This window comes from Cibotium barometz, chromosome 13 (genome assembly GCF_041138505.1).
Source record: "Cibotium barometz isolate CiBa-2024 chromosome 13, ASM4113850v1, whole genome shotgun sequence".
NCBI classification, from domain to species: domain Eukaryota; kingdom Viridiplantae; phylum Streptophyta; class Polypodiopsida; order Cyatheales; family Cibotiaceae; genus Cibotium; species Cibotium barometz.
The window spans coordinates 46024389-46040967 of record NC_141058.1 but is presented as its reverse complement, the minus strand read 5'-3'; the positions used below and the strand labels follow the sequence as shown (position 1 = coordinate 46040967).

The following is a 16579-nucleotide window of genomic DNA, read 5'->3' as shown; positions in this document are numbered from 1 at the left end:
AAAACTCTACATTTCTAGATGCTTTTATAGAAAGATCCTAGTATTTTTTCCATGGTGGTGTTTTTAGAGCGTAAACCTCCTCCAAAATAGTTTTCCTTTTTGATGAATTAAACCATTTATACCATCGTACCTCCAATAACGAGTGTTGCAACCCGACACAAAACCCCTCATGTGGATGGAATGGCCTTATGGAGGGCTTGGGAAGAGTTGGATTGTCACCCAACACACATGATGCACAGGGAATGGTGGGACTAAATAGTGCTCTGAGCGCGCACGCACGAGAGAGAGAGAGAGAGAGAGAGAGAGAGAGAGAGTGTGTGTGTGTGTGAACGCACACACATCGATACATATACATAGTATGCCCAAGCCAAGCCTTGCCATGAGAGAAAACGAGAGAGAGGGGGGGGGGTGTGGGGGGTTGCAAGGCAGTTCTATATGCTTTTACTATGGCTCAATTTCAAGCCCATATAAAGCCTTGTCTAACCCTTCAAACCCCCCTTGTTTGAGTCCCCATGTCAAAACGCAACTGGGTCAATAGGCCAGGGGAAGTACGCTTTAATGTTTGTTTACCGATTCTTCCAGGATATTACTAGTTTGCTACACATTGACTCGACTTGTTGTGAAACGTGTGAAAAATTTAAGCGACCGGGACCTGTTGACTGCAGGATTTAATTGCCATTGATAGTGTTCCAGGGCTCACCTCGTAAGGGGAATAAATCTCATAACCAATTGCTCACAGGGTAGTCTGACAAATACATGTATGACCACAACACCAATGATGCCTGAATGCTTATGCCTACTCTTTAATTCACTTCTATCTGGCCTGACCTGCAAAGGCCACTACAAATGCCATTTCAGAGACCAGAAGACCCTACACTCTTCCCTCGCAACTTTCAAAGAGATCAACAAACTGATATGGTCAAGACAAGACAGGTTAAGTAGTCAAAATTATGCATGCCTATCCTATCTTAGAGCCTGCCTTGTCTTGATCATCCTCTTGATGGGACTAAGCCACAAACCACACTCGTCCCAGTCACTTGTCGTCAAGCTCACCTGAGTAGGTTGTTCAAAAAGGTGAGCTAAACTCATATGAGGGCATCATACAGTTACATGCAAAAGAGAGAGAGTGAGAGAGAGACCTGTAGTTGCATGGCAGTCGTATAGTCCCCTGCATCAAGACACTGGCAGATTTGGATCAGCTTAGCTCTAGCATTGGGGGATATGTCTGCCATATTCAGCCGTGCAAACAAGCCACCAAGCTTTCTAGAATTATCATCTATTTCTCGCTTCTTTACAGGGTTAGCTCTAGCTCCACCAAGAGCATCTGCCGTCTCATTGTAAAGCCTTGAGAGAGTTGCAACAACAGGCTTTAAATCAGCTGCAATGCCATAACAAAACAAGACAATTATCTCCTCATGAACGTAAGAGATGCAGCCTTGAGAAAAATTACCTCAACACTGAAGCAATAATGTCGGGAAAGATCGCTAAGAATACCTGGCACATCTGCTGTCTCGACTGTTTGAATGGTTACTGGAGGTGCAGCCGTAGCAGGTACTGGCTGTGCTGTGGGTGGACTCAATCTGCTTGGACTTTGCGGTTGCATTGCAGGAGTCAACATGCCCGGTTGCTGTTGAGTCAAAGGAGCTCTTGGAGCAGATACAGGCATAAAACCATGTGGGGTAGGTGTAGATGCAATAGATGGACTTGCTGGTCCTGTAAACATCCTGTTTGGGGTTGCCTGACTACTAGTAGTTGCAGGTTGATAAGGTCTCGGGAAACCGTAAGCATTGCTAGTCCAGTCTCCTGGACCCTGAACAATGTAAGCCACATCAGAATAATAAAAACTTACAAAACACAAAAGTCTTCAAGCTATTTATACAAACCCAGTTCTCACCACAGAGAATTGACTTGGAGGTGCCATGGCGTTCCCCATGCTCGAGAATTGATTTGGAGGTGCCATGGCATTCCCTGTACTTGAGAATTGATTTGAAGGTGCCATGGCAGTCCCCCTGCTTGGAAATAGATTTGGAAGCGCCATGGAATTTCCTGTGCTTGGAGGATCGACAGGAGTAAAAGACTTAACAGGTGGAGGAACAAACGGAGCTTGACGCAGACTTGGAGGTGGCTGCAATAGGCATGTAACAGGATTTTTGACAGAAATTAGACCATTTACAGGGCACAAACTCCTTAACTATAAGCTGATACTACTGCCTACTGGTATTACCTGTGACCAATCTGGCACAGGAGGCGGAGTGGGGTAAAACATCCCTGGCTGAGAGTACAAAGTCTCTTGTGGAGGAGGCACATAAGCAGCGTATGTATTTCCCTAAATTCAGTTTGAGAAACGACCATTAACGTTATCTGCATCCACCTCTCTCTCTCTCTCTCTCTCTCTCTCTCTCTCTCTCATCGAATTTCCCAAATGGATTTTCTATTTTTTATTTCATTTTTTTTCCCTATCAAATTCAATTCCACCCAGACTCTTTCTTCACCATTTGTTTGTCTCTCCTCCAAATAATAATAATAATAATAATAATAATAATCCCCCCCCGTCTTAATTTTACTGGCTAAATCAAGGGAAAACATTAGGGCATCCCCATTATATTGACCCACTCCACCAAATGGAAGGGTCTGCAAGGCGGTAGATTGAAGAAAATCTTAATAAAATGGAAGCCCAAACTAACTACAATACAGAAGGGTAATAATAGCCCCATGGGCTCCTCTACCCATGCTGGCCTTATTATTCTCTAGGATATGGTGATTGTCACCACTTGGTCTCTTCACCATTCTTGACCAATGTTTCACACACTGAGCAAAGCCAAGGTGTGAACAGGGATTTTCCACAAAAGAAAGCTGAACCATCTATCAGCAAAGTTTGACCTGAAAGATGGCCACACAGCAGGAGTAGCATGGGATTTTATGCATCAAAGTCGGTGTGTTCCCAAATTATTAAAGACGGGCTGGACATATGATATTTTTTTCCCCGGGAAGGACATGATATTTTGGGCATGGACATGTGGACAAAAAGAGGCACCTACTTGTAACTTGGCCAACAAGCTTAGGAAAAGCATAAAGTTGATGTTTTTAGGCTAAAACTTGAGTATTCAACGTTTTTTGAGGTCTTTCATGCAATAATCAGCTTTTTATCATCAAGAAAAGGTTTTCCATGAAGGCATACCAAAGCAATATTGTCGTATGCATTATCATCACTAAGCCTTCAATCAAGATGGGATCGAGGCCTTTGACCATGGATATATTTCATGTGCCCAACCATGATATAAAGCAAGGGCAAGAAAGCTATTTGGCTTTTGTTGCTCAGAAAACCACTTTGATGCTTGTTTCATTGCATATGTGTTTAGCCTTAGTAACTCCTTCATCAATGAGATGTGCATCACCGATTATTACTGCTTCATTGAACACATCTACCTTGGAAATCATGCTTGGACCTCAGGTCTCTTTAGCATGGAAACGTCGACACCGTAAAAGGGTCTTCACCCATACATAAAATAGAAAATAGATTAGAAACTTGGGAAAGAATTCCCCCTCGATGCCAGTCTAGGGTTCTCTGCCCGGGTTGTCCCCCAAAATCTAAATATTTTGGATGTCTTTTGGAGTTGTTGTAAAGCCTTGATGCTATAAAAGGCAAAGATGTATTCTTATCCCAGTTATGGCACAAAACGTGTGCATGGCTAGGTTGTCTCTATTAGTGATGTGATGGAGTTGGAGGTTGGTTGCTTCTTTCGCGTTCGAGTCTCACCACGTTCGCTCCGAGGGGGGTGTTGGAATTATCTGAGCCTCAGTGGTGTAGGGTGTGTCTAGGTTCTTTGGTGTGAACACATTAGGTGTGAACCACCTCTATCTAAGGGTCAAAGATAAGGCCTTGGGTCTTTCATTCTTACAATGAGTACCATTCAAGTTGTGCGATCGCTCTCTCTCACTTGAGCTCTCTCTCCCTCTCACTTACATGTGATTGCCAACAGACCCTGTCTATCCTTTCAGCAGCTAGTCTTGTACTTATTTCATATTGTCTTGACATGCAGTTTACACCTGAATCACTTGTAACAGCTTTTTGTGTCCCATAGACCCTATGGGTCTTTCGTAAACGTTAATAACATCTTTCTTTCTTTCTTTCTCAGTCTCAGTTACCCATAGATCACATGTATTACTTTTGGTCACCCTTTGGACCTTTCATAGAAGTGAAAATCTCTCTCTCTCTCTCTCTCTCTCTCTCTCTCTCGGCCTTATTGAGGCTACAGATAGAGACAGGATCTGCAGGATACCACCCAGGCATCCACCAGACTTTTTTGGACGCCCCAGGTGACTCCAATGGATAATCAACCTATGCAACGTCTAAGGGGACAGAGACACCATGGACAGGACACCTAAGCTCGGCACACAACCGCCCCTTCGGCCCAAGGCCCACTAGCTCCTTATACCATAGTCACCAGAAACGAGAAACGGAAACAAAAACGGCACCCCCCTCGAAAACGGCAACCGCGGGAAATGGAAACGGCACATATACTTGATAAATTAAACTATAGAACCAAAAACTAGTAATTACAAACTCAACAGCGAGAGTTTCTCAAATTTGCATAAAGCACACCTCAAGATGAAGTCAATTTATTGTTGAATTAAGAATAGAAAGTAAGCCAAGTTTGGAACTCATGAGTAGACTCAAACTTGCGAGAGATGCACATCGTCTGAGCCCAAATCATCATAATCTAGAAAGTCGTTGGAGCCACTATTCCCTACTTCGCCCAAAGTAGCTATCGGCGTAGGCAGTAAACTGGCATGCTTCTCTGCCTCTAAACCCTTCTCATCCTCCTCTGACCAATGCTTCCAAGATTGGGTGAAACCGATCCCGTCAAGTGGGAAAGACTCCGTTGGACACCCACACGCTTAATAGCACAACTTTAAAACCACAAATATGAAATGGACAACTTAAAACAACTTGAAATTTAAATGAACAGAAATGGAAAGATGGACACCAGCGCTGGGGCCGGAACGGGCCGACCCCCCCCTCAATATATGATATATTTATTGGGAGTATTTAAAGAATACAATGCTCCATGGGTTCTGAGAACCAGATAATGTCCATGTACATATGAAAACAGTACCAAACAAGTAGGCTCGAATTTCGATGTAGAAGCTCGAAGCAGAACGACCACTAGTGTGGTCCAATCGCTACGGTCCTGTGCTTTCACTGGACTCCGCAGAGAGCGCCTCACTGGTGTTCCGAGACCACGCACAAACAGGCGCTCTCATACTAACGCCTGGCTCTCCCGATCTCAACACCTTTGGACCGAGGTTTGCCAATACAGCTTGGACAACCCGGCACCGAACGGGTGTTGGCCGAGCAGGATGAATCTTTTATCAGATTTAAACATATAATACTTTACTCAAATCTGAAATTCACTTACTTTTAGATGGTTGATAGGAAACCAATACTTGTGGTTCGCCGAGGATGAAACCACCCTTGTTGAAGTAATAGTTGCCTCGTGTAGAATCACCAGACAAGTTCCACCACAAAGGGCACAGCCGCCTGCTGTGGGTAGGCGCAACTTGAGCCGCCAGAGGTTGTACGTTGTAAGCAGGTACACAGCAGCCGCCTTGAAGGGTGTATGCGCAGCAGTGCAGAGAAAGATGGCAGCCGCCTGTAGTGCTGATGCTGCCAGCCGCCTGGGGACAGATTGCGTGCAGTGGTAAAGGGAGAGATGGCAGCCTCTTGTATGGATGGTGAAGCAGCCGCCAGGTGTACAGTACAGCCAGCCGCCTGGGAGAGTGCAGCGTGGAGTAAACAGCTGCCTGTGATAACTCTCAGCCACCTGTAGAAGCAGGCGCAGCCAGCAGCAAAGAGCACTCAGCCACCTGTGAAGAGCAGCAGCGTAGCCTGCACAACCTGTATGGGGGACGGAGCGCAGTCTAAGGAGAAAGGCCGCCTGTTGCTGCTGATGAACACTGCCTGCTGGCCGTATGCAGAAACACAGCCCACTGGAGGTGGCATGCGCAGCCTGAGAGGAGCCGGAGTGCTGGTCGCCGGTTGTCTACGTAAGAAGGAGGCGATGGGTGATGGACAAACGCAAGAAGCGATGCCTCCCACGCTTGAAGAGAGCCCTTCTTTTTAATAAAATAAAGGTGGGGTTAACCTTAGTGATACCCACGCATGCATGTGGGGGATTAGTGGGGGTAGGTGACCATGCCCACCCCCACACTCACTTAAAAGTGGGGCTCCCCACCTTGGCCCCAAAGTGGGTGGCCAAAGGGGGTGCCCACTTTTAAATAAGTGTGAACACCTAACCTTATAAAACAAAGGGGTTAGAATTAAATATTAAAAACTACATGTGCAACATACTTACCACCTGTTAACATGCACTAAAACTCGTCAGAATACAGAGCAGACTTCACGACTCACTGGCAGGCGTCCCCGCTCAGTAAGTAACACGTCAAGCAGGCAAACACACAAATACATGTCATGCGAAAACAGTTTCAAACATGCAAAATATGTGTGCATGTGCAAATAGTAACATGGACATATCTCCCGTTCATGGAACATGTACAAAATATCTGTCGGCACAAAACTGGCACGAAATAAAAACATAAAAACCTGGTCTTCCTATGGAGTGACAGTCCCATAGGTAAGACACAGTTCCAGGCACGAGTTTCCCTATGGTGTGACAGTCCCATAGGCAAAACACGGCACGAATACTGGCTCTTCCATGGCGTGACAGTCCCATGGATCGAACACAGTCCAGGTCATACACGGGTGGCACTGGTCTGGCTCCCGTCCATACGACACCATCCTGCTAACACACGGGTGGCACCAGTCTGGCTCCCGTCCATGTCAGCAAAATACTGGCCTCTTCACATGAGACACCGGCCTGGCCTCAAGTGAACGAGACGCAAAAACTAGGAATGGACCAAATGGTCGGCCAATTGGTGACATCCCCCCGGGCTTCTAAAGAGTTGACCTCAACTGAAAAGCCTCAAGATATGCCTGCAACAACTGCGGATAATCTGCAAAATAATCCTCATTTACCCACTTGGCATCAATAGGCAAATAATTTTTAAACTTCACAAGGTATCTCCTGGAAAGCTTTCCTGCAGGTAGCTTTCTCTCCTTGTGAAAAACAATCTGTTCTGGCTGGAGGATCTCCTCAAGCTCTTCAATCTCTGGCGGATCTTCTGTGACAGGCTCATCAGGATCTGGCCCCACATATTTCCGAAATAGACTCACATGAAAAGCATTGTGAATCTTCCAATGACTAGGTAGAGCAAGCCTGTAGGACACTTCATTGATTTTGTGAATCACCTTGAAGGGTCCATAATAGCGAGGAGAAAGCTTAGGATATGATCCTTCTCGTCCTGGCCTCTTGCGAAGCCTAGCCTTCTCAAATTTCAGCAATACCCAATCACCTTGTTTGACTTCCATGTCCCTTCTATGCTTGTCAGCAGCCATTTTATGCTTATCTTGAGATCTTGCAATGGCTGTCCGCACCTGACCAAAGGCAACATCCAAGTCACGAACATATTCATCAGCTGCAAAAATCTCATCCTTTGTACGAAGGATGGGTGGCAAGACCACTCTGCCATAAATAATCTCAAACGGAGCCTTTCCTGTGGAAGCATGGATCGTATTGTTGTAGGCAAACTCAACAAGTGGAAGATACTTCTCCCATGCACTCTTTTGATCTGCCACATAACACTTCAATAAATCCAACACAGCTGAATTTGCAGCTTCACTTTGGCCATCCGTTTGGGGATGATAAGCTGATGAAAACTCAAGTTTAGTACCCATATTATCAAACAAAGCCCTCCAAAATAGGCTTGTAGTCCTGGGATCTCTATCCCCAACAATGGATTTAGGCATACCATGATGCTTGAAAATATTGGCAAGAAAAAGCTTTACCATATGATCAGCTTTGATGGTTTTCTTGACGGGCAAGAAGTGAGCTTGCTTGCTAAACCTGTCCACAATAGTCCAAATAGCATCATTCCCATGCTGGGATCTAGGCAAATCCATAATAAAATCCATCGTGATACTTTCCCAAGGTTGCGAGGGAATAGGCAATGGCTGAAGCAAACCTGGAGGCTTTTGCCTATCAAATTTCACTTTTTGGCAAGTAATACATGCACGCACATAAGCCTCAATGTCTTTACGCATGCTTGGCCAAAAGAAATACCTCTGAATCATGCGAGTAGTAGGCATAATACCTCGATGACCAGCATAAGGTGGAGCGTGACATTCGTCCATAACCTTTGGACGCAAATCCTTCACCACACATAGGCAATTATCCTTTATAAGATAACCCTCGTTGATAACATAAGAGGCATGTGAATGACCAGCCATCAAATCAGTCCATATATGGCAAAAATCAGCATCCAAATGATACAAATCTCTCATAGCAGATAGATCTCCATGAGAGGCCACTGAGACTGCAGCAATATAAGGCCTCCTAGATAGTGCATCAGCCACCACATTTTTCTTTCCTGGAGTATGCACAATCTGAAAATGAAACATGGAAAGAAAATTTGCCATTCTCATCTGCTTCTCTGAAAGCTTGGTTTGAGATAGAAAGTATCTCAAGCTTTGATGATCTGTCTTGACTACAAATTCAGCCCCAAGAAGATAGTGTTTCCAAATCTTTAAGGCGTGAATTACAGCCAAGAGCTCTTTCTCATAGATATCCATATGAAGCTCAGCATCATGCAAACGACGGCTCTCGTATGCAACTGCATGCCCTTCTTGATTTAGGACAGCTCCTATGCAATCACCACAAGCATCACATTCAACCACGAATGACTTATGCAAGTCAGGAACAATCAATACTGGACCACATATGATCGCATGCTTGAGCTGCAAGAAAGCATCCTGTTCCTTTGAAGTCCATTTGAAAGCAGTTTTCTTCTTTGTGAGATCATGTAGAGGAGTGGCAATCATGGCAAAATGCCTTATGAAACGCCTGTAGTACGAACATAATCCCAGAAAACTACGTACTTGATGTGCGTTTTGCAATTCGGGCCAATTCCGAATAGTCTCTATCTTTGCAGGATCCATTGTAACTCCATCCTTGGATACAATATGTCCCAAATAATGAATCTCTGAAAGGAAAAACTCACTTTTCTTGGCATTGACGAAAAGTTTATGCTTCCGCAACTCTTCGAACACTGTGACCAAATGAGTTCTGTGTTCCTGCTCATTCTTGGAGAAAACCAAGATATCATCAAAGAAGACTCCTGTAAACTTGCGATGGGGTCGGAATATCCTATCCATCATACGATTAAAAGTAGCAGGAGCATTGGTGAGACCAAAAGGCATTACCAAGAATTCATATAATCCGAAGGCTGTCCTGAATGCAGTCTTATGGACATCTTGTGGCACCACGCGGATCTGGTGATAACCACTCTTCAAATCAAGTCTGCTAAAACAAGCTGAGCCATCAAGCTTATCCAAGATATCATCAATACGCGGAATTGGGAATCTGTTCTTGATGGTAAGCTTGTTCAAAGCTCTATAGTCTATACACATACGGAATGATCCGTCCTTCTTTTGAACAAGAAGCACAGGAGAGCAGCAAGGTGAGGAACTGCGCTGAACCAAACCTTTCTCTAAAAGCTCGTTGACTTGCTTCATAATTTCTTCTTGTTGTGCAGCACTCACTCGGTATGCGGGTTTGTTAGGTGGAGAACTACCTGGCACAAGATCTATGCGATGATCTTCGGGCCTTTGGGGAGGTAGTTCACCAGGCAATGAGTCAGCAAAACAGTCTTTGAATGCATTAAGAAAATTCAGCCTATCATTAGACATAGCATCCATATTTTGATGATTTGGCACAAGACTATCACGCACAAAAACCAAGTACGCTGAAAGACTCTTTTTCATTGCTTTATTAATTTGGATGTGTGATACAAGTGGGATGGAATCCCCTTCTTTGCCAGCATCAATAAAATGCATGCGGCCTTTATGCATAAAGGAAATCATATTAGACTTGTAGTCTTTGCGGGGCTCAAGCCTATGATGCCACGGCTTGCCCAACAATACATCACATCCATTCAGAGGAGCACCTAGAAAATGCTCATTATCAAGATAGCCCTGTATATGGATACGCAACTTCCCAATCAAAGGGGTAACCTGCACCTCTTTACCAATAAATGCAGCTTCGGCTTCAATCTGAGGTCCCATGTTTTCAACCTCAATACCCAATGCAACTGCCATTTGCATAGAGATGAAATTGTCAGTTGCACGGTCATCAAACATAAATAGTGCGGACTGATCCTTGATTTGCCCCCAAGCCTTGCAAACCATACGCTCTTTTGCATCATGACCTGTATTACCTTGCACATCAGGAACTGCATGAACATTTGCTTTGGTGTGCTTGTCCTCGTGCTTTGGTTTGCGATCTGGGCATTGTCGGAACATGTGGTCTTTGCTACCACAAGAAAAGCATTTTCCATCCTTAGCATATTGCTCTCTTTGCTCCGAGGTTAATCCAAATTTGTTCTTTCTTGGGCCCTGTTCTTTAGATGAGTTATTTTCAGCTTTACCACTTGTAAGGCTCCCGGAAGTTCTTTTTAGGTGGCTGTCCACCCTTTTGCTGATTTGGGGCAGCCTTGTCCTTCCCCTTAGAACCTCCTTGATCCTGCTTGATCTTGAGCACCAATTGCTCCGTAGCAAGAGCAGAAGCTGTGAGTTGTTGCAACGTATGTTTTGGGTGCAATTCAATACCCGATCTATATGCAGGTTGCAATCCAGAACGAAACTTCCTCTTTCTTTCATCCTCAGAGATTAGCATGAAGGGAGTCACTTCCAGCAAGACTTTCCAAAATTTGTTAACATGCTGTTGCACACTCTCATTGTCTTTTTGTTCCAGCCTGTCCCACTTTTGAGTGAGAGTTTGCTCTGCATTGGGTGGCAAGAACTGAGCATAAAATCTATCTTTGAATTCCTTCCAAGTAGAGATGGGATCCTTGGTGATCTTTTCAGTGATCCACCAATGGGCAGCAGTCCCTTTCAAAAACATGCTAGCATGGCGCACCTTTGACTTTTCTGTAAAGTCCTCATCGCTAAAAGCAATGTCGAACTGTGCCACAAACGCTAACACCTTAGAAGCATCATGTTCACCATGAAAGACATCAAATTTGACAGATTTATCACCTGCTTTGAACTCCTTGAGCTTCCTGGCATGAGGCTCATGGTCTTCTCTTTTTCTTTTCCCCTTATCCAACGGGGTAGCCCTGTCTGCATGGGCTTCATGGGCCGTCATAGAAGCTTCATGGGGCACGGTGGCATGTGCTCCACGAACTCGAAGCTCAGATGCATGTGACTTACCTGCATATGGCATGGTCTCTCCATGAGACAACTCAGAAGGCAAAATTTTTCTGGAAGTAGACCTGTCACCATGAGATACATATCTTGCATGCATGTGACTTTCGTGCCCTCCATGAGCACTGGCATACATATATCTGTCAGGCTTAGTGCCTTGGGGAGAGGATGCATGTCGAGAGGTGACAGTCACCTCTTCCTTTTGCATAAAAGATTTCAGCCTCTGCGATGCAGGATCTCCATGCTTCAAACGAGGTGGATTTCTGAATTTCAGCTCTCCGTCATCCCCCTCTTTGATATCACCTTTGCGAAGGAGATAGGCAAGTGCCAACTCCCTTGGTTTCTTACCTACTTCACGAGCCATTGATTCAAAGGTTACATCAACCATAGCATCAGCCTTCCTGGCTTCAATAGCACTTTGTAGATGAGGATCTTCATGCAAAAACTTCAATTCTTGCTCTTGAGCCTGCAAAAGTTTTCTCATATGTTCCATTTCAGCCCTCATAGCATCAGGGTCTTGTTCAAGCATAACTGTCTTTCCTGGAGACAGTTGACCCTTGGATTCACTATCCATAACCCTTTCAAGGGACTTGTGTCTACCTCGCAAGGCATCAGACCCACGAGAAGCACTAGATGGACCCCTCGAATTTGGTACTTCCAAAGGGTTGCCTTGGCTGTCCATTGTGTTTAAAGTTTGCTAAAAGCGGGATGTCCAGTACACAGGTTCGTTTCTCCACTAGGAAGAGGGAAACAACCGTGCCTGATACCAATGAAACCGATCCTGTCAAGTGGGAAAGACTCCGTTGGACACCCACACGCTTAATAGCACAACTTTAAAACCACAAATATGAAATGGACAACTTAAAACAACTTGAAATTTAAATGAACAGAAATGGAAAGATGGACACCAGCACTGGGGCCGGAACGGGCCGACCCCCCCCTCAATATATGATATATTTATTGGGAGTATTTAAAGAATACAATGCTCCATGGGTTCTGAGAACCAGATAATGTCCATGTACATATGAAAACAGTACCAAACAAGTAGGCTCGAATTTCGATGTAGAAGCTCGAAGCAGAACGACCACTAGTGTGGTCCAATCGCTACGGTCCTGTGCTTTCACTGGACTCCGCGGAGAGCGCCTCACTGGTGTTCCGAGACCACGCACAAACAGGCGCTCTCGTACTAACGCCTGGCTCTCCCGATCTCAGCACCTTTGGACCGAGGTTTGCCAATACAGCTTGGACAACCCGGCACCGAACGGGTGTTGGCCGAGCGGGATGAATCTTTTATCAGATTTAAACATATAATACTTTACTCAAATCTGAAATTCACTTACTTTTAGATGGTTGATAGGAAACCAATACTTGTGGTTCGCTGAGGATGAAACCACCCTTGTTGAAGTAATAGTTGCCTCGTGTAGAATCACCAGACAAGTTCCACCACAAAGGGCACAGCCGCCTGCTGTGGGTAGGCGCAACTTGAGCCGCCAGAGGTTGTACGTTGCAAGCAGGTACACAGCAGCCGCCTTGAAGGGTGTATGCGCAGCAGTGCAGAGAAAGATGGCAGCCGCCTGTAGTGCTGATGCTGCCAGCCGCCTGGGGACAGATTGCGTGCAGTGGTAAAGGGAGAGATGGCAGCCTCTTGTATGGATGGTGAAGCAGCCGCCAGGTGTACAGTACAGCCAGCCGCCTGGGAGAGTGCAGCGTGGAGTAAACAGCTGCCTGTGATAACTCTCAGCCACCTGTAGAAGCAGGCGCAGCCAGCAGCAAAGAGCACTCAGCCACCTGTGAAGAGCAGCAGCGTAGCCTGCACAACCTGTATGGGGGACGGAGCGCAGTCTAAGGAGAAAGGCCGCCTGTTGCTGCTGATGAACACTGCCTGCTGGCCGTATGCAGAAACACAGCCCACTGGAGGTGGCATGCGCAGCCTGAGAGGAGCCGGAGTGCTGGTCGCCGGTTGTCTACGTAAGAAGGAGGCGATGGGTGATGGACAAACGCAAGAAGCGATGCCTCCCACGCTTGAAGAGAGCCCTTCTTTTTAATAAAATAAAGGTGGGGTTAACCTTAGTGATACCCACGCATGCATGTGGGGGATTAGTGGGGGTAGGTGACCATGCCCACCCCCACACTCACTTAAAAGTGGGGCTCCCCACCTTGGCCCCAAAGTGGGTGGCCAAAGGGGGTGCCCACTTTTAAATAAGTGTGAACACCTAACCTTATAAAACAAAGGGGTTAGAATTAAATATTAAAAACTACATGTGCAACATACTTACCACCTGTTAACATGCACTAAAACTCGTCAGAATACAGAGCAGACTTCACGACTCACTGGCAGGCGTCCCCGCTCAGTAAGTAACACGTCAAGCAGGCAAACACACAAATACATGTCATGCGAAAACAGTTTCAAACATGCAAAATATGTGTGCATGTGCAAATAGTAACATGGACATATCTCCCGTTCATGGAACATGTACAAAATATCTGTCGGCACAAAACTGGCACGACATAAAAACATAAAAACCTGGTCTTCCTATGGAGTGACAGTCCCATAGGTAAGACACAGTTCCAGGCACGAGTTTCCCTATGGTGTGACAGTCCCATAGGCAAAACACGGCACGAATACTGGCTCTTCCATGGCGTGACAGTCCCATGGATCGAACACAGTCCAGGTCATACACGAGTGGCACTGGTCTGGCTCCCGTCCATACGACACCATCTTGCTAACACACGGGTGGCACCAGTCTGGCTCCCGTCCATGTCAGCAAAATACTGGCCTCTTCACATGAGACACCGGCCTGGCCTCTTCACATGTCAGCAAAATACTGGCCTCTTCACATGAGACACCGGCCTGGCCTCAAGTGAACGAGACGCAAAAACTAGGAATGGACCAAATGGTCGGCCAATTGGTGACATTGGGGGTTCTCATTTCGCTCAAGAAGACGCAAATTGGCACTCACAAAAATTAGATCATTGGTCTTTTGAGTGCCAAGCCAGTTTCGCTTCTTTGAAGCGATATGGCTAAATGAGCTCCATAGTTGCTCCAAACAAGACGAGCTGACCGCCTGGCTCAGAATCTTGATGGCCAATTGTTGCAGCTCTGGAGTGTCTGCCCCATAGTCCTCCCGCCAAACACATGGATGAGTGGTGAAGCAATCTGCCAAAGCATTGGCTCTTCCAAACCTCCTCTTGCAAGCCCTGTAATCTGCTAGTTGATCCTTGATACTTCTCTGCTTTGCAATGTCAGGCTCAAGTCTCTCCAAAATCATATCCCATCCATCTGCCACCTCTGAATCTGTGTATTGATTGCCTGCTTCTTGAAACTGGGGATCAACCATGAAACCTGCTGCATGCATAGGTGAATGGTACATATCCCATCTATCTTGGCATAGCTTCCTTAAAACCTGGTATTTCTATTCATCTTGCTCAATGTGCTCCAACTTTTCCACCATCTTGTCCATCCCCTCATAAATCTTTCCAATGCATAGCTGAAGTGAATCTACAAACTCAACAAGTGGATGATCGGCTTCCCCAAAGTTATGATGCGTCTCACTTGCTCCCACCAAAGAGGGTTCCCAATATTTGACACACATGCCTTCCCTACAACGGTTCCAGACAATGCATGCCTCTCATACTCATCACTCACCATCAACTGCTTTAGGGCACTAGAACACTTGTTAAGGGACCCCAACATGAGGAAGTTGTATGCGAAGCGAGTGTCTGAATACTTGCGCAAATCTCTAGATGACTTCTTCATGAACTCAGCCAGCAAGAAAGTGTGCCTGTAAATGAAGGATACAATCTGGGTGGCTTGCTCTATGATGGGAGCAACCCAATCTAACTTCCCGATGTCCTTGAGAAGATTGTTGAGACAGTGCGCCATGCATACAGAAAATGTGATACGAGGAAACCTGTCACACAACAATCTGTCGGCTGCCTTGTTCGCATTCTCTCTATCAACTACAGTGTGGATCACTTTCTTTTCACCCACCGCTTGTACGGCTGCTGACCACTCTAGGAAGAGTGCTTCTACACTTTTCCCTGTCTCGGATACATCATGCGATGAGATAAAGTAAGATTGCCCTCTGGAATAGGCAATGATACCATGAATGGATATGGGCCGAGTGTCGCTCCAGCCATCTACAATAAGTGTGATGCCATTCCTGTCCCAAGAGGACCTAACAATCTCTGTTGCTGCAGCAACTGTGCCCTTCTCCTTCGCTAGTAAGGTGGTTCTCAATGCCTCTGATGATGGAGGAGTGTAGGTGGATCCATACTCTGCAATCTTGCGTACCATGTCCTTGAAGTAGAAGCTACGAGCAGCCTGAAAGGCAATGGCATCATGGTAGAAGAAGCACGCAACACTACCATCCACCTCATCCTTCTTCTTTGGGTCCCATCTACTCCGAAGTGTACTCTGCCTCGATCGAACAGTATCCCTCGCGCCCACTGCTGGTGGTGGTGCACCAAATGGACTTGTGGGTTCAAAAAATGAAGGCATTCCACCATATGAAGACCTAGTGATTCCAGAGGTTTGTCCTGGAGTGCCCACATATGTGGAAGGATCTACTCTCACCCCTGCTCTCCGAGCCGATGAAGATACCCGCGTTGCTTCGTCTTTCTGACGACGCTCCTCTCGTGCTTCACTAGTGATGTTGATACAGAATGCAATGTCTTGTCCATGTTGATAAAGCAGGTGTGCTCGAATACGAGTTGCACTACCTGACTTTGTAAGGAGACAATATTTGCATGTCCACTTTTTTGCGCCTCCTATTTTGTAGGCACCCTTCGCCAGGACCTCATCCCACCAAGACCACTCCGTAGATTTAGACTTCTTTGAGATAAAATGATCCATGGAGGCCATGGATGCAAAGACTGCAAAGAAAGACCGAGAAACAAGGGTCATTGCAATGGACAATAAGAACAAGGTGCTAGGAGATTCTAAAAAAAGAAAGTACACAATAGAGCCGACAAAGTTCGGAGAAAAATAAAATTCTTTATTCATTCAACATTAGCAATAGTTACAACAGGTGACTTTCTACATGGGCTTTATTGCCTTGATCCCCCCTCATGACTGGTAGGTATCTCAGCATCAACTAGAACCACAGCATGTTCTTCTACAAGCTGTAGGTTTCGCCATATGGAGGCTCGTCTTTGAGTATGTCTTGGGACCATTTGCAATAGCAAGCAATCTTCATCATCCCAAAACCACATGGGAGAGCAATGACATTGTCGAGTCCTTTTAGAGATTGCCTATTG

The 16579-nt window shown here is 45.7% G+C and overlaps 1 protein-coding gene across 1 annotated transcript in view; it reads right to left on the bottom strand.

Annotated features, from left to right (window-relative positions):
* Positions 1-614: 614 nt before the first annotated feature.
* Positions 615-16579, bottom strand: part of LOC147632744 (protein transport protein SEC31 homolog B-like) — a 52032-nt gene continuing 36067 nt past the window's right edge. The window contains exons 19-23 of the mRNA XM_086807589.1: positions 2225-2326; positions 1895-2125; positions 1495-1810; positions 1140-1378; positions 615-1053 (exon numbers count right to left, since the gene is read on the bottom strand). Of these exons, the coding sequence (XP_086663715.1) occupies positions 964-1053; positions 1140-1378; positions 1495-1810; positions 1895-2125; positions 2225-2326 (978 nt within the window). The 3' untranslated portion in view covers positions 615-963. The remainder of the gene's footprint in view (positions 1054-1139; positions 1379-1494; positions 1811-1894; positions 2126-2224; positions 2327-16579) is intronic.